Source organism: Lynx rufus, unplaced genomic scaffold (assembly GCF_022079265.1).
Source record: "Lynx rufus isolate CCGP_SWC_20201006 ecotype Redwood Valley unplaced genomic scaffold, mLynRuf1.p SCAF_4, whole genome shotgun sequence".
NCBI lineage: Eukaryota > Metazoa > Chordata > Mammalia > Carnivora > Felidae > Lynx > Lynx rufus.
Genome location: NW_025814856.1, coordinates 112,046,981 through 112,072,885, shown reverse-complemented (window position 1 = coordinate 112,072,885; position 25,905 = coordinate 112,046,981). Strand labels below are relative to the sequence as shown.

At 35.5% G+C, this 25,905-nt stretch overlaps 1 protein-coding gene and 1 pseudogene across 1 annotated transcript in view; both read right to left on the bottom strand.

Moving 5' to 3' along the window:
- The window catches only part of HDAC9 (histone deacetylase 9), a 742,193-nt gene that overhangs the window by 280,054 nt on the left and 436,234 nt on the right, over positions 1-25,905 (bottom strand). The window contains exons 13-14 of the mRNA XM_047094862.1: positions 14,748-14,925; positions 629-762 (exon numbers count right to left, since the gene is read on the bottom strand). Of these exons, the coding sequence (XP_046950818.1) occupies positions 629-762; positions 14,748-14,925 (312 nt within the window). The remainder of the gene's footprint in view (positions 1-628; positions 763-14,747; positions 14,926-25,905) is intronic.
- On the bottom strand, positions 6,232-7,525 carry LOC124523095 (26S proteasome regulatory subunit 4-like; annotated as a pseudogene).

Below are 25,905 nucleotides of genomic sequence, written 5' to 3'. Positions count from 1 at the left end.
GGAAATTTTTTGAATTGATATCATTTTTACTTGTGAAAGCCGAAAGAAACATATTTTTCTGAATGAAAAAGGGACTCGAGGAATCTTCAGAAATGAGTCTAAAGAAATACCAGTAAAATAAAAGTACTCAAACCTTCACTATAAAAACGGAAGATTATCAGCCACTTCAATAAAAAGAAGTTACTTTTCTTGGTAAGAGGACAGTTCATCTTTAAATCTAGTCAATTCCAAAGGCAAATTTGGGATATATCTGAGTTCAAAGTACAGCTTATAATAATAAATAACAACTCTCAGCACTTAACAGATTGTGAAGAGTTTCCCAAAAATTTAACTGAATAAATGATACCTATCTGGAAACAAGAATGCTATCATGTGTCTCAAAAAATGCTGCAATAATCGCACACATACATCATGCAACTGCTCAGTCCATCAACATGGTCTGAGTCCCCCCTAGGTACCTAGCCCAGAGTCAGGTCAAAAGTGCTATGCTACAAGTATCAATAATGGTTCATCGATCATGGTGTTTGTGCCCAAGTATTAACATTTTTCTACTACTACTCAAATGAATACTGCCCTTTTTACATGATTTATTTCAGTAAGTAAAAGAGTGTAGCCAATTCAGGATTACCTCACATTTATTTAGCAGTCCAGTTTCTTGCAGCCGTGACCAGATGCTCTGTATTCGTCCAGCGTGCTCAGGGTGGGTGGTGGAATTGCCACAAATGCACTGGTGTTTCAGCATCAGAGGGTCGTAGGCAATTCCTTCAGCACAAAGAAAACACAGCACAAGAGTGAGTAATGATACAAGGTTATGATAAAATGTAATGATAATATGATTACTCTAAAAAAGGCATTCTTTTAAAAATAAATTTACAAATAGAGAAATAATATATATTTGAAAATTCTAGCACATAAGAGTCATTTAGTCTTGTTTATCTGGATGTAAATGCAAAAATAGGTCAACCCCTGGATTAATCAGTACTGAGCACACCCTAGCTTAGTAAATATAGAAAGGGATGAAGATGGTAAAATTTTAAGAAACTTCAGATTTTTAAAAATACTGTAATTTTACCAGTATCTTCAATCAGTATGAAGTAAATCACAATTCAGTAAAGATCTATATGTTATCACTGAAGCCACAAAATGAGCTCTCTAAATCACGAATTAATTTCATGAGTAATTCTCGTTTCACTTTCTTTTTTTTTCAATGCTTGTTTATTTATTTATTTTGAGAGAGAGAGAGAGATGGAGAGTGAGCAGGGGAGGGGCAAAAATAGAGGAGGAGAGAGAGTCCTAAGCAGGCTCCACAATGTCAGTGCAGAGCCCATGCAGGGCTTAAACTCATGAACTAGTATTAGATCATGACCTGAGCTGAAACCAAGATTTGGATGCTTAACTGATGGACCCACCCAGGTGTGCCATCTAGCTTCACTTTAGATCAGGGTTACACTTTTGTAATAAATTAGAAAACTTTCCAGCTGCTTGACCATTCTGTTCAGCAATTCTTTCAAAGATGTACAGAAAGAGTTTATTCCTTGCTTACTGTGCTTTTCTCATAGTTTATGCCAATCTGTAAGCAATCTTATAATATTGTGGAACATCTGAAGTGTTTCTTTAAAAAAATGAAAAAGTAAAAAAAAGGAATTAAGTCAATTGCAGTACCTTTAGTAGAGATTCCATAGATACGGAATATAATCTGCTTTTAAATTATCATGAGTTAACATATTTCATATTTTAGTTAGACTCTATGATGAGTTACATAAAATGGATTTTATAGATACATAAAATAGGACTTTTTAAAGCAACAAAGTAGATGATAATTATAACTCTGGTTAATTTTGAAAAGATTTCTACCCTTAATCCAATTCCTTGGGGGGAAAACATGTTACTTACAAAACTGCCTGACATAAGAAATCGTTTAACCGATCAAATATTCCAACAAATTACCATGGAAATACATTATCTGAGGACATGGAGTGAAGACAGAAGAAGACCAAAATTAAAAAGCAAAAATAAGTATCTATTCAAGAACAGATAAAGACCAGTAATTTGTATTGTAAAGTAAGTTTAATGGATTTTACTATTTTTTAAAAAATTTTGTTAATGTTTTATTTTTGAGAGAGCGCGAGCGCACGCGCGCAAACAGGGGAGGGGTAGAAAGAGAGGGAGACACAGAATCCAAAGCAGGCTCCAGGCTGTGAGCTGTCAGCACAGAGCCCAATGCTGGACTCAAACCCACAAACTGCGAGATCATGATCTGAGCTAAAGTTGGACCCTTAATCACCTGAGCCACCCAGACGCCCCTCTCTCTTTGACTTACAATATTGTGTTAGAGGAATGCTACTCAAGAGGCGAAAATATTTATCTCTGAGTGTACTAAAAATCATGCAGAATAATGACATAGGTATTTTCAAACCATGTGGTAAAAATTATGTCTGTGAAAAAATGTCATTTTGCTGGTCCAAACAATATCCAATCTTAACACTCAAGTGGCTTCAAAATCCATCCCTATGCCCCTGACTCACATTTTCATCATTAGTGCTGATCCCTCTTTTAAGGAGCATACTTTCACACTTGTCTATTCAATTGACCATCTAAAATCTCCATTTGGATGTCTCATAATTTTTATAAAGTGAGAATGTCTCAGATTTGAGTTCATGATCTTAAGTCACACAAAATGTCTCTCATTTCAGTAAGGGACATCATGACCCACTATTTCTCACTCTAGAAACCTTAGTATCCTGCAGAAACTCCCTCTCCGAAGAACCAACAAGTACTGTCATCCCTCCAAAATACAACTTGAATCACTAGATTCTTATCTCTAGCCAAAACCACACATAATCCAAGGTACTACATCTCTAAACTCCTCAAATAAAGCCTTTTTACTGGCTACCTGACTTTTACTCTATTCCATTTGACACACGACAGCTACTTTTGCCTAAATCCTTTGGTGACTTTACTGATGAGATTAAAATTTCTCAAGGCTAAGTTTCTCCAACTTATACTTCACATACACCTCCTCTCTTGACCTCTGTTTCTTCCACAAGGGCCTACCTTCCATTCTTCAAAGCAATAAAAAATATACACGACTTAGGATCTTCATACCTGCTGTTCCATCTATGCCCCCAAATTCTTCCTTCTGGCTCCCCATAACCCATACCTCATTTGGCTAATTTCTATTCACCCTTCAGGGCTAAATGTTTTAATATCATCACGAACGGATGTTGTACTTTATAAAATGCTTTTAATCTACTGAAATGATCATATGGTTTCTATCATTTCACTTATGGATATGATGTGTCACATTGATTGTTTTGAGAATATTGTTTTGAGACTCCCACCCTTGCATCCTGGGATTAAATCCCACTTGATCATAGTATATAATTTTTTAAATATATTGTTGAGTTCAGTTTGTAATATTTTGTTGAGGATTTTTGCTTCTATAATCATGAGAGATACTGGCCTTATATTTTTTTTGTAGAGTCTTTGTCTGGTTTTGGTGTCAGGGAGATACTGGTTTCATAGAATGAATTTGGAAGTTTTCCTTTTTTTTCTATTTTTGTGAAATAGTTTGAGAAGAATAGGCATTGATTCTTCTTTCAACGTCTGGTAGAATTTGCCTGTAAAGCAGTCTGGTGCTGAACTTTTGATTTGGAGAGAATTTTTTGATTACTGATTCAATCTCCTTAGTGGTAAATGGTCTGTTCAAATTTTGTATTTCTTCCTGCTTCAGTTTTGGTAGGTTATATCTTTCTAGGAATTTATCCATTTGTTCTATGTTGTCTCATTTGTTGGCATATAGTTTTCCATCATATCTTGTATTGTTTGTATTTCTGTGGTGTTGGTTCTTTTTCATTTGAGATTTTGTTTGAGGCCTCTCTCTCTCTCTCTCTCTCTCTCTCTCTCTCTCTCTCTCTCTCTCTCTGAGTCTGGTTAGAGGTTTGTCAATTTTGCTGATCTTTTCAAAGAACTGGCTCCTGGTTTCAGTGATAAGTTCTATTGTGTTTTTTAGTTTCTATCTCATTTATTTCTCTTCTGATCTTTTTTATTTCCTTCCCTCTACTGATTTGGGGTTTTGTTTGTTGTTCTTTTTCTAGCTCTTGTAGGTGTAATGTTAGGTAATTTATTTGAAACTTTTCTTGCTTCAAAGTAAAACTGTATTACTATAAACTTCCCTCTTAAAACTGCTTTTGCTGCATACCAAAGGTTTTGGAATGTTGTGTTTTCATTTTCAATTGTTTCCATGTAATTTTTGATGTTTTCTTTGATTTCTTGGTTCACCCATTCATTATTTAGTAGCATGTTATTTAACCTCTATATATTTGTGGTCTTTTCAGATTTCTTCTCATGGTTGATTTCTAATTTCATAGCATTGTGATCAGAAAAGATACATGGTATGACTTTGATCTTTTTGAATCTGTTGAGGTTTCTTTTGTGGCCTAATATGTGATCTACTCTGGAGAATGCTCCATGTGCACTCAAAAAGAATGTGGATTCTGCTGTTTTAGGTTGAATTGTTCTGAATATGTCTATAGAATCCATCGAGTCCAGTGTGTCATTCAAATCCACTCTTTCCTTGTTGATTTTCTGTTTGGATGATCTGTCCATTAATGTGAGTGGGGTGTTAAAGTCCCCTAATATTATTGCATTACTATGGATTATTTTCTCTATGTTTGTTATTAACTGTTTTATGTATCTGGGTGCTCTCATGTTGGGTGCATACATATTTACAATTGTTACATCCTCTTGCTGGATGTTTAATACATTTTCAACTACAGTTTCATACTACATAAAAGACATGTTAATGGCAAGAGACACAAAAATTACAGCATCTCTCTCATTTTGAAAACATATTTTTCAAGACTAGAGATTCTAATCATTAAGTTGTTTAATTTTTTTCACTATTTCATCTCGACGTATCTAACTTTAGCTCCACAGTAGTGTTCCTCTTTTAACATTTTCTCCATAAACTGCTGCAAAAAAATATTGTAAAACAGGCTATAGTAGCTGGAAGTTATTGCCAAGTATCTGGAGATTATAATAAAAGTCCAGGAGCTCTTGGAAAGACATTTAAATTTAAGGGGAAATAAATAAAAATTTGGAACTCTAAACCTCCACTTACTCATCTTAATGATGTAGCAATGAGGTGCTAACAGGTAGAGTGGAAGGTGAGACTTTAGCCTCATCCTTCCTCTCCATTCCTTTCCTCTTTTTTTTTTTTCCAGAAACAAAAACTTATAGGGTGAGAAATAAGCCTGTCCCTCTCTTTGGAATTCATATGGAATTCTACTTTTCTTTGACCCTTTCTTCCCTACTGGTTACAATTTTTGTAACATAAGCCAATGGATCAATCTCTCTCTTGATCAATGGGACAAGAGTTAAAATTAGGATTTGGGAAAATAAACAAAGGAGTCTTAACATAAAGTCTTTACCTGTATTTTAAACCCTAGGCGTTTATTTTCCATCCAAAAAGTTTCTGATACATTTCTAGATATGCTTGGACCCTGTACTTCCTCTGACTTTCAGCTTTGTTAAATGAGGTAAGTATTTGAACCACCTACTGTGTATCTTTCCTTTTTCTTAATCTTTACATGTAGTTAAGTCATCAGCTAGCTATAGACTCCATTCTGGTCTTTAGGTTTATACCTAGTTTCATATGACACTGTTAGGCTGAGTCTTCTTTGCTCTATTAAGAAAGTTGAGTCTAGAATATTTAGACCTAAAACTCTTGATCCTGATTCCGAGTTCTTAACTTTCAACTTTATATCGCTTTTCTGGCAACTGCCTGAGGTTTTATACCTTCTCAGGGTATCTGCTCAATGACATTTATTAAATATATTGCAGGATCAAAGGACTGAAATTTAACATGATACAAAAATAAATAGCATGATAGCTTTCTGAAAGATGTAAATGAAATAAACAGTCATTGAATGTTTATTATGATCCAGGTGCCACCAACTTCTTTCCTTCTCTCTCTCTCTCTCTCTCTCTCTCTCTCTCTCTCTCTCTCTCAGTGGAATCATGCTTTATTGGGGAGAGAGCACTTTATGCAACCAACAGATGAAAGCAGCCCAGAAGGCATCCTACACATCACACTGAAAAAGATACACAAGAGGTTCTGCTAAGAAACATCAACTGGAACATGGATTCCTCTGGGCAACTTCCCCAACCTCATCCCTCTGAGGTGTTGGGACAACTCCCAACCATTTCCTTGAAGGCAAATGCAGTCTGCTAGAGATACAGCCCCTCAAGGATGCCTTCTTAATTTTTGTAAGGAACAATTTCTTTAGATGTTTTGAAGTCTTTGTTACTTTCCTTCCACATTTTCTCAAGTCCACCAGACCATATTCTGTATAGATTGTGTTGATGTCAGCACGAGGGACATCATCTTTAGCCATAATCAAGTCTTCCAGGGTTACATCATCAGCCAGTGTCATCCTACTTGTATGGATCCTGAAGATGTGCATCTTAGTCTTTTCCTGGGGCAGGAGGAATTCAATCTTCCTGTCAATGAGGCCTGGTCTGGTAAGTGCTGGATCCAAAGTTTCTATTCAGTGTGTGGCCATGATAACTTTCACATCATCCCCTTAATCAAATCCATCATCTTGTTCAACAGTTCCAACACTGTTTGTTGAATTTCCCTCTCACCACTGTAAATTGAATATTTTTTTTGTTCCAGTGGCATCAATTTCATCAATAAACACAATAGAGGGTGCATGTTCTTCAGCAACTTGAAATAATTCCCTAATGAGTTTGGGCTCATCAGCTAGGTACTTCTGAATAAGTTCAGAGCCAACCACTCTCAAGGAAGTAGCTGAGGTTTGGTTTGCTTTGGCTAATAAGGTTTTACCTGTAACAGGTGGACCATAGAGAATGACCCACTGTGGGGGCTTTATACCCATTTCTTCATAATATTCAGGAGAGGAAACTCCACAGATTCTTTAATTTCCTGGACTTGTTTGTCCAACCCCCCAATATCATGACAGGTTTCCTGAGGGGCCTTTTCTACTTTCATCACTGTGACCAAGGGATCCAGGTCATCCATGAGCACCCCTATGAAAGCATGTGCCTTATGGCCAAGTAGGACCAAGGAGCCTAGTTCCAGCAGATCCTTGTCTACAAAGGAAAGAATGCTGATGTAGTGTTCTGATACCACAGATGCAGACATGATGGAATAATTGTCATCAATGATCTCTTCCAAGGTTCCTACTGACATTGGGGCCTCCCTCAGATCATCCACTTTTGATCTTTCCCCTCTTTATTTTCATTTATTCATTTTATCCATTTTTTCCTTATTTCTAGTGAATTCTTCCCCCATGAGAAGACAGTCTTCAATTCTAACTTCAATAATTTTAACTGGCACTGAATGTGAAGTGTCACCAGTGGCAGCTTGCTGGCAGCATCTGGTCCCTTTGTTTTCTTTTTCCCCACTCTAGTTGGTATAGGAGGTTCATATCTCTTTCTTGTCCTTGTCATCCTTCTTGCCACCTCCAGGGCCATGACTACCATTCTGACTTTGACCCATCTTGCTTTAGTCATTTGAATCTCAGGTGCCAATAATTTCATTTTATTACATTTAATTTATTATCTAGTAGTTAAGATGAGGCATGTATAAATATAGTTGTATGAAATGTTTTTTAAAAACTCTGTATGGTAAGGAAGGAAAAAAAATATAGGGCTAGAAAAAAGACCTGAAATTGGTAGAATCACTAAAATGGATAAAAACGGTTATCTCGAAGCAAGGGCCATTTCTAATTTTTTCCACTTCATACCTACAACAGCTATTATACTTTTTATTGATAATTCTAGTCTATCCATAAGGTTTATCATGCTTTTTATTTCTAGATCTACTGTACTCTTTATATGCTAACACCTACAATATTTGTTATAATATCTTTTAACAGATACACTTAAAGTATTAGCGCAATTTTCAATTAAGTATGAAATGTGATTTGTCCAGCAAACAAATGAAATATCTAAAAATAAATGTTTAAAATGTGTTAAATTGTGCCTCTGAGTAGATAAAAGAATTTTTAAGACTTATAAATGTAAATCATCTTACCAGAATATCAGGCAGTTAAAAAAGAAATAGAAGAAATCCCACTTTAGGCCTTCTAACTAACACTGTCTGATAGTCTGTTGAAACCTAGAAATTGCACTGGTATTGCCATTCAATTGCATAGCCCAAGAGCATATTCAACCAGCATGTAATTTGGCAAAAAGTCAAAAAGAATTCACTACACTTGTTGGCAAATAGCTAGAAAGACTTCTCTATACTCAAGAATTAGTGAGCAGGGGCACCTAGGTGGCTCAAGTTGGTTAAGCATCGGACTTCAACTTAGTTCACAATCTCAAGGTTGGTGGATTCATTTGATGGGTTTGAGCCCCATGCGGGCTCCATGCTGACAGCTCGAAGCCTGGAGCCTGCTTTGGATTCTGTGTCTCCCTCTCTCTTTGCCTCCCCCCCCCATTATTCTCCCTCTCCCTTTCCATCTCTCTCTCTCTCCCTCCCTTTATCTCTCTCTCAAAAATAAACATTAAAAAAAGAATGAGTGAGCAAAAACAAAACAGATGAACAAAATCCAGAGCCTATGAGAATATGCTACAAAAACTGTAAAGGAAACACCATTCCTACTAGTTAGGTCAGTGAAGATGATTTACTATAGGAACCAAAATAAAAACTTAGAAAACTTTTTGGCATCCCCAAATGTTAAAAGAAGCCAAAATAGAAGCCAAAAGCGAAATGGAAAATCATTATAAAATAAAAGACAATAAAATAGAAGCCAAAAGCTAAATGGAAAGTTCAAGCTAAATTAATGAATAAAAAGAAAGATGGATAAATACTGCAAAGAAACAATAAATAGTGGCGAAATTAAAATCTAAACTGGAGGTAACAAAAGAGGAATTTACATTTCAGGAAACTGAATCGGTGCTACTGAATATAAACTTAGAGATGTACACAATGAGCAGAAAATATGAAAGTCAGAGAAGAGGAATCTCAACAAAAAGTTGTAATTTCCCTCAAGGAAGAATTCAGAGTAATAGAATAATATAAAGAATTAAAGAATTTTTTCCTAACTAGAAAGAGACATGTACATGAACATGTATCTGCCAATGCTCATCTTAAAGATGATTTGGGTTTTTTTAATTAACAAAATAAAGAAAACATACTATAAGGCTACAGGAAAGAATAAACAGGCTGCCCACAAAAGAACATATACTAGTATGAATTCAGACTTCTAGTCAATGCTAAACAGAAACTGTCCAAATGCTTGAGCATTTGGCTCTATTTCCAGACTTTTCAGACAGAAAACATGTGCCCCAATAAGTCTATGTCCAACTATGCATGCATGAAGGTAATAGGATGATAATATTGTCAGGCACAAAAAGCCCAAAAAATTAAAAATTAAAAAAACATAAATATACATAAGTATGTATATATGTTATATATATACTTACAAATATGTATGCTATGATATATATTATGATATATATGTGATCAAGTTTAGTTAATCTCCTAAATAAACAAAATAGCTATTTTTATCATCTTCAGTAAGATTCAGATGAGCAAATTTTTGAAGATTTTTCAGGAGAAATTCCAAGTGCATATGTTTGAAGATGGTAATCTCAAAACTGATTCTTTTCCCAAAGGAAATTAATCTCTCCATTCTGATACAGGTAGTAACAGAAGTTGCTCTAGAGGTTTTAAAACACACACAAACATACACACACAATTACACACATACACATATACTTACCAATACACACATGTACACGAAAAGAACACAAACATACGTATAAATTTTCTTTATTCTGTTAAAGAGAGCCACATAGGAAGATGAAAATATACTGAAAACAAATCCATATTTTACTTATGGTTACCTCTGAATGATGGAATAATGGGTGATTCTTCTTTATAGTTTTCTAGGTTTACCAAATTGCCTTCAATGAACATGAAGGCCTTTTTCTCTAATTAATAAGAATATAAATATCACCCTAAAATTTGACGTAACATACCAATGGTAGTTTTTTGTATAATTTTCAGTATTTTGCGTCTATTTACTCTCATTTCACTCAGCTGTTCATTTGTTTGTTGATTTACTTGTTTATTAGACAGTAAATATATATAATAAGCACCTTCCTTATACTAGCCATGTATCTAAGAAATGGGGTTACAGAAAACAGAAAAACAGTCTCTTTCCTCATGGAGAGCCCAGTGGAACACAACGCCTGAAATAAATAATTAAATACAATATTTGGGGAAAAATCCAGTTTGTTATGAGGGATCATAAAGAATTCGGATTTAGCTGATCAAGCAAGGCTTCTTGAAGGAAACAACATATAAACTAAAACTTGAAGAATTAACCAGAGTTAGCCTGACTTGGGAAAGTATCTTTCATTGAAAGGAAGGAAGAGAAGGAGGGAGAGAGGGAGGGAGGGAAAGAGGGAGATGGAGAGGGAAAGAGAGAAGGAGAAAGGGAGGAAGGGAGGGAGAGTGGAAGGGAGGGAGGGAGGAAGGAAGGAAAGAAGGCAAGCCAGTGTTGCTATTCTCACACTGAAATATTCAAATGTATTTCACTTTCCATCATGCTGTTTCACCCACTAAACGCCAATTGAAAAATTCTTTCAACTCAATTATTTTTAATGGCTTTCACAATGTTGGTTTGGTTTGAGTACTATGATTCTAGTCACACTAGACACTGACTAGAAAGATAATATCACAAAGAAAGAACTTCCTCACAAATTATGTAAAGCAGCCTAGCACTGGGAGAAAGACCTTAAATTGTACTGATAGGGAGGATAAAGCCAACCAAATTCATTTGCCATTAAATCTTTGTTTCAGGGAATCTCATTTGGTACAATAATACCTTATACTCTCCAAGTCCTGTTGTGAGCCATGGCCAAGCCTCATCTCTATTAGAAAGACCTGAGCAGAAAAGATGACTATGGTAAAGAAAATAAAATACACTGCCCTTTCCTTAATTATCAGAAGTTATATAAACAATATGTCTTGGCTTTATATAGAACAAAAACCTCTACCTTTTAAATTGAATATTACAAAAAATGAGTATTAATACTCAGATTCCAATCATAAAATCCCTTTCAAGGAGTATGTGGCAACCTGGCTATACAACACATATTCTTCATTATCATTAGAAGCATCATAATCTTATACTCTTCTTGCCCATCCTAGAAATAACTGTACTCAGGCATTGTGTAGGACCACCATGTAATGGCCACATATTAATCCATTTCTTGGTCCATTCAAGTCTTCACAGGAAATAGTCCAAAGACTTCATCCTACAACAACTGACTGAAATCACACTCATACAACATTTTCCACTTGAAATACTGATTTGTTCTGGTATGGCTGCTCTATCTGCTTGCTGAGAATCCACATGGAAGGTGAAAGTTTGAAAGGTGTGCCTTGAAAATTATGTGAGTTAAGTATTAGATAACTTTTTAGTTGTGGCAAAAAGTACCACTCTTACAGAATGGATTTAAGTAAATCACCTACCTTTGTAACGTACTTTTTTCTCCTCCTTCCTTTTTAGTGGAACAACTACTGAGCATGTGAGATTGTATACCATTCTTTTGAAAAAACCTAAATATTACCAAGGAATATACTTGAATGTCACTTTTGATTTTTTTAACTGTATCTATAGCAGATATTTAAAAGTCAAAAGAAAAGAATTTAGTGCTTAAACATACTTTTAAAACATACTAAAAATCAAAATCTTAATAGTTCATCTCTGAAATCAGATCATTAGAAATACTAAAATGAGGGATGCCTGGGTGGCTCAGTCGGTTAAGCTTCGGACTTCAGCTCAGATCATGATCTCCTGGTTCATGAGGTTAAGCCCTGTGTCAGGCTCTGTGCTGACCATTCAGAGCCTGGAGCCTGCTCAGATTCTGTGTCTCCCCCTCTCTCTCTGCCCCTCCCCCACTTGAGCTCTGTCTCTCTCTCAAAAATAAATAAATATAAAACAAAATTTAAAAAAAATACTACAATGAATTTTGAGATCATGTGGATCTCAAAGATTCTCAGAGAGAATGGAGGCTACAGGAGAAATTTGGATTAAACACTATGTGGAACAAGCAGAGTAATGATGGTACGTTTTGTTTCCTTTGGATTTGGAAAAGCACTAAATGAGAGTTAGCAACCAAATATGTATTTTTAATCAGAATGGCAATGGAGGAGCTATTAGCATATATGTAAATAACACACTTTGTATACTTTTTTTAAAAAATTGAGCCATTTTAAGAATTTAAATGTTAGGATGCAATTTTTAAGACCAAGTGAGAGAATAAAGTTTTTCTCTACCAAAGTATATAATGTTAAAATCACTTAGTCATTCTTTTTTTTTTTTTTTAATGTTTTTATTTTTGAGAGAGACAGAGAGTGAGTACTAGTGGGGGTGGGACAAAGAGAGAGGGAGTCACAGAATCTGAAGTAGGCTCCAGGCTCTGAGCTGTCAGCACAGAGCCCCACACGGGGCTCAAACTCACGAACTGCGAGATCATGACCTGCGCCAAATTCGGATGCTCAACCGACTGAGCCACCCAGGAAGCCCCACTTAGTCATTCTTTAACTGGAACAATAATTACAAAGCAACTTTCAGTGTTTTCAAATTTGAACTACCAATCCTAAGTGTTTATGAGTGTATGTACATATATACATTCTATGCAAACTAATGTTTGTTGATTCAATTAAAATTTACTGTCTATTAAATATAAAATACTGTTTTTAAAAAATATAAGTGTATATAATCATTTAGACAAGAAGTATGCTTAAGTCCATTAAATATGAAAACAGTCTCAAGCTCACTTCCCTATTTGTGTTGCTGACATTATGAGAAAGAAACTAACCATCTGAAATGATCCAGTCTTTGGTTTGAATGATTAGGTTGTTTGTCATGCTTCTATTAGCAGTTATAGTCTACTTTTCACCTGGATTCTTCTAAGGCCTCCAACCCTGTCCACCTGGCAACATTGCTTTCTCAAGCTTATAGTATTATTCTAATATTCAGAAATCTTACTTTATTCATATTTAAGGAACATATAAAAGCAGAGGAAACCAAACATATCAGGAAAGGGTCACCCCTCTTAACCAAGGTAAGAAAATCAATCAATAGGATTTCAGTAGTAGACAGCGACATACTGTAGGAACAGCACCACAAAACTTTATGATGAAGTTCACTTTTAAACTAAGGAAATAATTTTGAGTGAATGGAATTACCACCATGATAGGATGATCACTGATTGCTCTGTGTTCTCTGAAAACTTGTGGCCACTATGATAGGCTGATCACTGATTGCTCTGTGTTCTCTGAAAACTTATGGCCAAAATAAAAAATATTTTCTAGAGAAAAAATTTAGAAGAATGTAATTCTTGAAGTCTACCGATCTGAATAGCTACAAATAGTACTCCTCTGCATCACATACCTGGTTTTGAGCAAAAACTCTCTAAAGACCAAGGATAGAACCAGGCACAACTTATCCCATCAGATTGTGCTGACACTGGGCTACAGTCCTGGCTTATCTGGGATACCAGGGCAGGTCTGCTATGCTCCAATACAGGGATCTGAGGCAGTGGTTAATATGGTACAAGAAATACTTGCAAATATACCTAGCCTGTAACTCCTAGTATGGAATGTTGGCCTGTGCAATAACACCTTGCAAAAAGTAGTTCCTCTGCATACTTATTAAAGATGTCCGTCAAAGTTAAATAACTTGGCCATTCCATTCACTGATTTTTAAATAAAGATGATATCAAAGCTTGGGAATGTGATTTTAGAAAAAGCATTTTAACTTTTCCCAGCACAAAGGGTTGTATGAGGTCACTGAAGCCACAAAAACAAACTCGAATCCTGAAAATTGATTCAAAAATAAATCAGATAACCTGTAAGAGTCTTTGAGAGAAGGTGCACATGAATTCTCCCATGCTGCATCCAAGTTATGAGTCCCTTAGGGCTATTTTATCTTTCATTTGATCAGCCACAAGTTTGAGAACATGGATATCTTATGGATCCTATTCTTGTGAAGACAGAAAGGAGTATTTATCCACATGGATATTTACAGCATAGTTCCTTTGGAGAGGGAAGGGCACCCCTTTTTTGTGTGTATGTTCCAGCCTTGACCTTCCTCTGGCCTTTGTTTTCCTCTGTAGCCAGGTTCTAAAATAACACAGCTGTAGGCAAAGGAAGAGATTGGTCAAATAGCCCACCCAGAGGTGCCATAATAAATGGAAATGAAACTAACGTACGTAGCATTAAGCAAGGTTTGCCCTGGCCAACTGCCTCCCAGGAGTCATCTAAATGGCAAGTCAGAAGAAAACAATGAAACAAACAAAATGTTAAAAACAAACGTGGGGAGAGGCACTCTTCAGAGTCAAATAAAGCTGAGCATCATAAATTTCCTAGTGGCCAGGACTACTAGGAGGAAGAGACTGAGGAACAGTGCTAAAGAATGTTGTAGGGATTTTGTTTCCAAAAGGGATCTATGCACCTGTTGATATGTTTTCCAGGCCCTTGAATGATAACAATTTATGAGGCTATTAATACTAAGCCCAAGATTTATCAGATGTGCTGTTTGTCTTGTGGCCAATATAACCTCATAAAATTTGGGTTGCATTGGGTTAAAATGAGCGTTCTGCTATTGGAGTTATTCAAAGCATTTAAATTGCTTAATCCCACAAGAACGGTGTATGTAGCCTGCCTATTAGGGAAAGTCTTTAGGGATTCCTACCAGTTGCAGAGCCAGGCTGGAGGGGGCAGTCCATTTCTGGATGAGGTAAAATGGAGGCAGCAGGGGAGGAATGAGTCCTGGAGACAAGACGATGTTTCTCTAATCCATCCATGCCAACCACAGCCAGCTGAGCTTGGCGCACTGAGCGCGCACGTGTGTGCTGGGGCTCCAGGAAGGGCTGTTGCCAAGAAAAGAGCACAGTAGAAAGAAACATGAGACAAGCATTGAGGGAGACACTGAGAATGACGTGTAAACAAATTAAGTTCATCAGGTCAGAGACATAATAAACGGTGTGAAGGAAAAAGAAAAAAAAATAGAGAAAGGGAGAGAAAAAACAAGATCTAGTCAATAAATCCATTCAACAGATGTTTTCACACTGACTTCCAGGGCCTGTCTGCCTGGCTAAGGAGGAGGTGATGGCAGGAGACCTGTCAATTTGAACTGATTGAAAGAAACAGACCTTTAACCTCAAAAGGAACATCAACTTAGACTCGTTTCCTATCTTGATAACAACATTTGAATATAGCTCCAGAATTGTTGCAACACAAAGTGGGAAAACAATTCAACTGCTTTCAAACTGCCAATAAGGCTAAATTCTGAAAATTCTATCTTGAATTTATTCAGTAATATTGGCAATAAAATTTATGGGAGCCTAAAATTACCAATTATATGGCTATATTTTAATACCTTTCAGCCTTCATATTATGGTATAGAACAATGAATTTTTCATAGGTTGAATGGTATAATCTCAATAAAATAAAAATTCTGTTTCTTTAAAGAGTATTAAATATAATCTCAGCAATTTAACAATGTTAACATGTTTCATACTGTAGTTACCAAATCAAAAGCCTGAGTTTGGAATTCCTCGAAGATTCACTTAGTCCATACTTCTGTCTCCAAAAAAGACTATCTCTAAAACACAGACAAGCAGCTAATTTAACTATCAATATTACATAGTGAATATACTTCCTCTTCTTCAAAATCAGGGAATTCCTAACTCTTACACTGCTCCTTATGATTCTTTCCTTTTCCATATGCTTAACAAATGTGGAAAATGGCTGAACAGTGATATATAAGATGATTTGATTATTACATGCCAGAGAAATTGATATGCCAAAAAGTTAAAGTCTTTTAAGTATAAGACTAATTCCTATAATTTTAAATTTTTACATGCCTTTCTGTTTTGATCTACCTGGCTAGCATTTACTCTTTCAAGACTTGATGCAAACATTACCTCTCATTAGTGAGGATTTGCCTTGCACTTCCTATTAGGTTAGGTGCTAGCACCCATTATTTGCGATGCTTGTATTTCTAGCACAAGGCTTGTTATATCCTAAGTGTACAAATTACCCACTTAGAATGCTAACAAATCTACATACAACACAACTGTACTCAATGCATATTGCATGGTTTTATTTCATTATTACTTCCCCTGTATATGAGTTAATGGCGCATATTATGATTATGATTATGAATATTTCATTACAGACAACAGGCAAAGACTGCCCAATTTTTTAAAAATAATCTTTTAAAATTAACTTTAAAATAAGTTGTAATTAGTGTATATGCACATATTGTTACTGCTGTATACAATACAGCAGAATAACTGTACCATCAATCAGTCAGTTGGAAGTCATCTGTCACATACTCAGGCTTTGGGCATTGACTGTGATGATAAGGATGGCTTGGTCAGGACCTAGTTCTAGTTATAAGAGTTTTAACACTTTGACAGGAGTTTAACTCTCTTGTTTTCTTGAGTGCTTCCATCTATAATGCCCTGAGGATACAACAGTAAGTATGACACAGTTCCTCCTCTGATGGAATTTATAATCAGAGGGAATGCAAATGCATAATCATGACTTGGGGAATTTTCTACGGGGAAAAGGGGTTTTTCTGCATTTAATCTAAAATGCATGAGTAAACATCTACCTGAATGTCTGTAATCTCCATTTCTCTGTCTCTTCCTACTGCAATTTCTTTAACCCTCATCTAACCTCATGCATAAGGCCTTTGATCACCCTATTCCTAAGACAACCCATCTTACTTCTTTCTGCAAGAATTATCTTCCTAAGGCCCTCCTGTAAGCAAGAAGTTGACACAAAAGTCTCTGAAGGAAACTCAAGTCAGAACTTCCCTAGCCTGGCATTTGGGCTTCTATGACCTTAGGCCAACCTGCATTCTCAACATTAGGTCTTCTATTCCTCTTCCAAGTTCTAGCCCAAATCCTATCTACTGTACAACAAATATCATTCCCAGGGCTGCATTCTCATTGTCATGAGCCCTGGGCACTATTAACTTTTTTGGGTTCCTTCCTCCATAAGTAATTATTAGAAAATTACATTCTATGCTTATATTGCCATACAATGGATTTTATATATATTATATTTTCTCTTTTGATTAAAACATTAAAATTTAAACATTCTGGGAGCACCTTCAAGTATCATGGGCTCTGGGCATAGTGTCTACTGTGTCTATGGAGACAGTGGCCCTAGTCCTTTGTGTTCCACCAATCTTTTGTGCATCATCCCTCTAGGTGTATCTATGAAGCTGCACATTCAGCAATCATGCACATCCTCTAAAAAAACCTGTAATTTTCCAAAGAACCTTTTTAAGCTACCACATTAAATGTACTTTCACTTTCCATTACATTCCCAATACACTTTTTCTCTCTCCTTCTCCTTGTTGTCATCTTTTCTCTATTCGACTTACCGCATGCCATAACCACTTCCTGAGCTCATACTGTGTGCCAGATACTTTGCTGGTGTGTGGAGCCATTTTTACGTTCGTTGTCTAGTCAGAATACAGATACTAAATATTTCTAAGTATAATGTAATCATAAATACAATGAGTGCTGTATAGAATAAATGCAAAGTGCCATAAAAATGTAAAGAAAAATCTGATATAGAGGTTGAGGGAACTTGCATCTGAGAATGTGATGTTTAAGATGTGAAGGATAAGTTGAACTAGGTAAAGAGTGGGGACAAGCTCTAGACACACTGTGTGTGTGAGACAAATTATCTTTGCATGTATAATATGCAAAGTTTTTTGAACCATGGACTGGATGTAACTCATTTCTGAGTTACATTTTTTGAGTTTATTTTCTGCTGCATTGTATATCTTGTTCTTATGCTTTCTTGAACCTAAATAACTATTTGCACACTGAAAATATGTAACATATTTGGAAGTTAAAGGCCAATAATATAACCATGTTTTAGATGACTGGGGTTACTGAATGGTTTTCTCTGTTAACTAAAGAATCAATACTGTAAGAGCTCCATGTAAATAATATCACTGACTTCTTTTTAAATAAAAGGGGTGCCTGAGTGGCTCAGTCAATTAAACGTCCGATGTCGGCTCAGGTCATGATCTCATGGTTCATGGGTTCAAGTCCCGCATCAGGGTATGTGCTGACAGCTGAAAGCCTAGAGCCTGCTTCATATTCTGTGTGTCTCTCTCTTCCCCTCACGTTATGTCTCTCTCTCTCTCTCAAAAATTAAATAAATGTTAAAAATTTTTAAGTAAAATATATTTATTGCTTACTTGAGCTTCACAGGAACTTTTGAGATAATGGAATAATACTTTGCTAAGCCATAAGCATGAAACAAATGTTACATCTTAATACAGAGCTTCATAATCAGGTAGGCAAAATCCTACTTATCCAATCTCTACTATTAGGAATATGGCAACACAGATAAGAGACAAATAACTACTTGTTCAGTAGTAGTTATTTATTTATCACATATAAGTGTTCATCCAATATCTATTGTACATGCAGAAGAAAAGAAATCCCATGTTGGGTTGTATAGACAAGAAAGTGAATTAACCACGGCTCCTGATCTTGTGGGTTGACATTCTATATTCAAGCACTTTATCCCTAGTTGGTAAGTTCCATAAGGATAAAAGCTTTGCCTATTGATTCAGATATTCCAATGTAGTGTTTCAGATGTAGCCAGTGTTAATAAATACACGATGAGTAAATAAATACTCAGGAGATAAATAGCCATCCTTAAGATTGCTCTATAGGGATAAAACAAGAAAGCCTATTATAAGCAATCATAACATAGTCAACCAAAGAATGGCTAGGTAAAAATATAAGAAAATAGACACTAAACAATTATCAAAAGACGATACTCTGAAATCATTTAGGGTTAGAGCCAAGAGATAATGAAAGAAATGAGTGATTTGAAAATTATTTTTCCTTGTAATTTTATGAAGTTTCCAAACCTTCTATGTACCACCCATATTAAAACTTCAAGAAAAATTGTAAATGGTTTTAAAAATACACAGTCAAAACTTAGACGTAAGAGCAGACATAGGTCAAATATTTTTGAACCTTCTACCAAAAAAAGGACTAAAGAAGTGAGAAAAGATTATTCACTTTCAAGAGTTGACCACAATTATATACCCTTTTACAAATGAAGTATGGCTTTTAATATATAGGGGGAATCTTGATAATCCAGTAAGGCACACATTACTATGCTCATATTTGACAACAAAGTATCACAAAATGGTAAGCCACTTTTATTTCTGATGGATATTACTCCAAAGCAATAAAAAGCTTTCTGCTTGAGGCTGAAAATTGAGACAATTTTTTTTTTATTTATTCTAAGAGAAAGAACAAACAGGGGAGGGGCAGAGAGAGAGGGAGAGAGAGAATCCCAAGTAGGCTCCGCACTGTCAGAGCAGAACCCAATGAAGGGCTCAAACTCAAAAACTGTGAGATCATGACCTGAGCCAAAGTCAGATGCTTAACTGACTGAGCCACCCAGGTGCATCTAGTTAGTATTTTTGTGTTGTAGCTGGAATTTACTGATGTGTTTCATTACACCTTTTTTTTCCTATTAGCAATTTTAATGAGAGATAATTTTGTCCGTATTTTCCATAATTTTAAGTAAGTACAAAAGAGAATGTTTCTGTCGCGTTTTCAGAAAAATAAAATGCTTAAGAGCACAAAACCTATTGTTACTAAAAATTAGATGGATACCCAAACTAAACTTTCATCTACTGAGCCTCACTGAAAAATGTGTCATGCCCACATGAATAATAAATACAATTTCCCCTCAAAAAAGCCTTTTTGCTTAAGATATCTTTTAAATATACTATCTTTTTTTTTATATGAAGTTTATTGACAAATTGGTTTCCATACAACACCCAGTGCTCATCCCAAAAGGTGCCCTCCTCAATGCCCATCACCCACCCGCCCCTCCCTCCCACCCCCCATCAACCCTCAGTTTGTTCTCAGTTTTTAACAGTCTCTTATGCTTTGGCTCTCTCCCACTATCTTGAGGCTATTTCTTAAGCATACATTAGTCCTTCTTTTTTCAGGTTATTTAATTGGTGCTTTGGTTTTGATTGGTTAATTTGCCAGACTGTCATTCTGAGAAATTGTCTCAGGTTACTAACTGTAAGACAACATTTTCTTATATGAAGGAAGTAAGCGGTTCAGGCCTTATATGTCTGAACATCATCTGTCTCCTCCCACTGATAAAAACTATAAATTACTTTCACAGTAGAGTTACTATGCATTCATTTTATAAATTCTTCAGTAATGCCTAATAAGACATCAATGTCATTGAGGCCCAAGCCTTTCTAAATATGGGGGATAGGCACTGCTGTCCCTTTGAAAGTGGGTAGGAAAAGGTCTTGAAGTTTTCTGTATGGCAAGCACAATGTTCTTCCTTAGAGTAAAATATTTATTTAGAGGTAGCTTGCTAATGGAGATTATGAGGTAATAAAGCCCCTGGGCAGAGGCAACATCAACATTATATTTTTCTTTAATTTTTGGTTATGTTTCTGTTTGGTTTTGTTTTGCATTCTTGTTGTCATTGCTTAAGGACCTCTTTTACGGCTTCTGGGTTTTCACTTTGTTCTGGATGGTTACATTTGTTTCCAGACATGTGGGTGGCTGCTCATTATGTGTGATAATCAGTAACATTATGCAATTTCAGCAAGAAGAAATACAGAAATAAAAAATTACAGTGCTTCATCTTTGAAATAATCAGTGAAATAATCAGAATTATTTGAATTAGCTTATTAAAAGATAGGACCTAAAAGAAAAAAATATCATGGGAAAACAATTATGAAAAAAGTTAAAATTTGATTTCCAAGGCCATTTCTTTAAAGAATATATGTTCCTTCTTTATTGGCATTATGAGCAAGTTGATTTTCTTTTTGGTTTCACAGTGTTTTGAACTTCAGGAGTCTTGTTTTTCAGAAAATTAGAATCATAAATATGCCTAGAGCCTATCTTGTAAAATACCAAGGGCTGCGGGAAATTTGCATGTTCTAAAGTATTTGTATTATTCAGGATGGATGCATAAATACTGATTAACTTTAGACTGTTTAAAACTAAACATGCATGTTAATAATTTAAAAGGAGCTTAAATAAAAATGATGTATATAACTTTAAAGAAGACAAAAAAATTTTGGAAAAGAGAAAGGGAACCCTCTTGCACTATTGGTGGGAATGCAAACTGGTACAGCCACTCTGGAAAACAGTATGGAGTTTCCTCAAAAGTTAAAAACAGAACTACCCTATGATCCAGCAATCATACTACTAGCTATTTACCCAAAGAACACAAAAATACAAATCTAAAGGGATACATTTTATATGCGTAAAAGAGATGATGGGGATTAAGGAGTGCACCTGCTCTGGGGCACCTGGGTGGCTCAGCCAGTTAAGCATCCAACTCTTGACTTGGGCTCAGGTCATGATCCCATGGTTTGTGGGTCTGAGCCCCTCACTGACAGTGTGGAGCCTGCTTGGGATTCTTTCTCTCCCCCTCTCTCTCTGCCCCTCATACTCTCTTTCTCTCTCTCTCAAAATAAATAAACTTAAAAAAAAATGGGGCCCCTGGGTGGCTTAGTCAGTTAGGCACTAGACTCTTGGTTTTGGCTCAGGTCACAATCTCACATTTCATGGGTTCAAGCCCCATATCAGGCTCCACACTGACAGTGCAGAGGCTGCTTGGGATTGTCTCTCCCTCTCTCTCTCTGCCCTCCCTCACTCACTCTCTCTTTCTCTCTCAAAAATAAACTTAAAAATTTATTTTTTAAAAAAAGAGTGTACTTGCTCTAATGAGCACCAGGTATTGTATGGAAGCATTGAATTACTATATTGTATACCTGAAACTAATACTACACCATATGTTAACTAGAATTTAAATAATTTTTAAAAAGAAAAAGAAATGACAACTTAAATTTATTAAAATTAGCCATTTTGATAAAAAAGAAGCAAAAGAAGCAGTAATATAAAATAAATGGAGAAAAAATGAAACATGAAAAAAGCTGAACTATAATGCACAAAATGAGATGCTAGGAACAAACCTCAATTTATTACTAAACACAGGTGATGCGAAGGTACTCAATTTACCATTTAAAAGATGAAGACTATGGATTAGGAGATTAGGTTAAGACAGACCAAGAGCCTTCAAAGCCCTGAGTAAGTCATATCGATTTAACTCCTGTGCACCCAACTAAGGACTACAAGAATCTATCCTACAGCAATTGATTGCAAATCAAACACTTTAATTAAGCTAAGCCCTTACTAGATTGGTGGGCCTCCATCCCACAAAAATTTAGTTAACAGCTAAACACCCTAATCAACTGGCTTCTCTCGCCTTCTAGGAGGGGAAAAAAAAAAAAAAAAAAAAGGCGGTAGAAATCCTGGCAGTATTTGAAGCTGCTTCTTTGAATTTGCAAATCAATGTGATATTTCACCAGAGAGCTTGGCAAAAAGAGGGCTTCAACCTCTGTTCTTAGATTTACAGTCTAAGGCTTTACTCAGCCACTGTAGCTATGTTCATAAACAGCTGACTATTTTCCACTAACCACAAAGATACTGGAACTCTCTACCTTTTATTCGGTGCCTGAGCTGGCATATAGGAACTGCCCTCAGCCCTCTAATTGGAGCTGAACTCAGCCAACCCAGTACTCTACTAGGAGATGATTAGATCTATACAGTAATTGTCATTGCCCATGCATTCGTGATAATTTTCTTTATGGTAACACCAATCATGATCAGAGGCTTTGGGAACTGAGCAAGTTTAAATTAAATGATTTTATGAAGACATACAAAAAATACTAACAAAAAAAAAAAAGAAAAAAACAAAGGGGCAGAGGAGGAGGAAAAGCCTTGTGCAGCCATCCTGAAAAGAGACAAAACAGACTTTAGGGGGAAAATATTAGAGACCATATAAAGTTACATATAAAATAATATGAAAGTTAAATTAACAGCGACAAAAAATTTAAACCTAGGAACATAAGCTCAATATGTAAAGAGCATAAATTGGCAGAATTACAAAGAAAAAAATTAAAAATTCACATATGGTAGGAGGTCATAACAAACTTAACAAAGCGATTGAGGTTACAGAAGATCTGAATAACCCAATTCTCTGGTTATTAAATTTTGAAAGCAATAAAATACTCTTTCAAGCACCTATGGAACAACTACAAAACTAATACAATAAAGCAAATGTCAATAAACTTTTAAAAATTATTATTTATAATGGAATATTATTCAATCTTAAAAAGAAACTCTGACATGTGCAATAATATACATGAACCTTAAAGGCATTAGGCTAAGTGAAATAAGCCACTAACAAAGGACAAATACTATGTGATTCCATTTGTGTGACACACCCAGAGTAATAAATTCATGAAGACAGGATTGTGGTTACCAGGGACTGGGAAAAGGGGGAAAGACAGTTATTATTCAAAGGGTACAGAGTTTCAATTTGGAAAGATGAAAAAGTTCTGGAGATACACTGTGGTAATGGGTGCACAACAAGGTGAATATACCTAATGTCACTGAACTCTACACTTAAAAACAATTAAATGGTAAATTTTTTGTTATATATATTTTCCAGGAAAAAAAGGAAGAATTAATATTATAAAGATCATGTATGCTGATGACATTATAATCAGAGATATAAAGTATGTAGATGAAAATATACACTATACTCTGTTATTGAAAGAATTAAAATCATAAAGATTACAGTTCTTCCCAAATTATTTCTGGAATGTTTCAGCTCATTCTAAATTTTGTGTAGGAGATTAAAGGCAGAGACGAGCTATGTGAATTTTGAACATAAGGAATAAGCGGGGAGATAGGCCCAACCAAATACCTATACATACTAAAACCTAAATCATTTAACACAATAGAGTATTACATCATTGAATAGAGTATAATAAATTAGTAGGATAGAATAGAGAGCCCAGAAGGAGACCCATGACTATATGGAAACTCCGTAAATAATAAAGATGCCCTACAGAATAGCAGTTAAACAAGGAATGTCTATACGTGATGCTGGGAAAACTGGTAACCTCTAAGGGGAACAATAAATTTAGATTCCTAATACTATCTGGAAAAATAAAGGATTAAAAACTAAAATGTAAAATTCACAATTTAAAATATTTAATAATGTGGAGAATATCATTCTAAAGTTGGAGAAGGAAAGGAATTTAAGTACTTTATAACATGAACCAGTAAAATACACGCCACCATGGAAAAGAGAAGAGACTAAACAGGTTGGAATGTTCACTGAGCATCTACTAGGCCCTGAAAATGAGGCCTGCTGTCCATTCACTGAGGCCTAGACACTGAGGCTGGGGGAGGAGGGCCCAGGGTTCCTCCATCTGAAGCACTGCTTTGTACAAACCTAAGCACACAAAGCAGGCATCACTTTAGGTTCTGACATAAGTTCATAACAATTCAAGGCCATGTGCTAATCAGATCTGGGTCTGGGTCCAGACCACTCAGCCTAAAAGAAAAGACAAGATAAATTAGGGGTAAGATGTTTGCAAATATTTAATTAATAAAGCAATTTTTAATGTTTGCATTACATACATAACTCTTAAAAATAAATGGGGACAGAAAAATGGACAAGTATGAACAAGGAATACCCAGATAATGAAACATTTCAATAAACCAACAAATACATGAATAGAAACAACCTCAGTAATAAAAGAAATGTAAATTAAAACCAACAGGGGATGCCATTTTACACTCATCAGATTGACCCAACATTGGAACTCTGATAATAGCAAGCATTAGTGAAAATATAGAACAAGAAAAACTCATAGATGGCTTGTAGAAGGATAAATTGTTACAACCACATCAATGAACAATCCACTAATATTGAGTAAAAGTGAAGATGAACAATAAATCTACAGTAAAAATGGTAAGTGAAAAAATCAAGGAAAATAATGTATATGAAGTTAATTATTTAAGTTTAAAAATGTGCAAGTGAATATCATATACTGTTTAAATGTATATGAATGTAGTAAAAATATAAAGAGAAAGGCATGGGAAAAATAGGCAAAATTAGAGAAATAGAAGGGAGATAAGATAGGAGAGAGACATACAGGTAATTTCAACTATATACTATATTTCTTATGTTGTATGACAATATTAAACTATTATATAATAATGTACCATATGTCATATAGTATGTATATATTATAAACAATTAATTTTTTTAACCTTTATTTATGAGAAAGAGAGACAGAGTTGTGAGCAGGGGTGGAGCAAAGAGAGAGGGAGACACAGAATCCGACCAGGCTCCAGGCCTTGAGTTGTCAGCACAGAGCCTGACGTGGGGCTCGAACTCACAAACCGTGAGATCATGACCTGAGCCGAAGTCGGATGCTCAACCGACTGAGCCACCCAGGAGCCCCAATATACAATTATTTATTAGATTTTATTTCTTAAGCTGAATGTTATGGATGTCCATTATTATATTTATCATTTTCTCTGTATATAAATACAGAGAAAATAAATTGTAAATGTTTAATAAGTTGGCGCATACAAAACACCAATATTATTGTAACACAATGGTTTTAGTTATAGGACTAAGTTTTTGTATGGAGGAAATAAAGATTCACTGGAAAATACAAACAGGGGAGTTCCTGGGTAGCTCAGTCAGTTAAGCAGCCAATTCTTCATCTGCTCTGTTCATGATCTCAAGGTTCATGGGCTCAAGCCCCACATTAGGGACTGACAGTGCAGAGCCTGCTTGGGATTCTTTCTCTCTCCCTCTCTCTTTGCCCCTCCCCCCACCAAAATAAATAACCAAAAAAAAAAAAAAAAAAGGAAAATACAAATAGAATGAGTGAAAGAAAAAAACAGAAATAAAATGTTAAAGTAGATAAGAAAAAA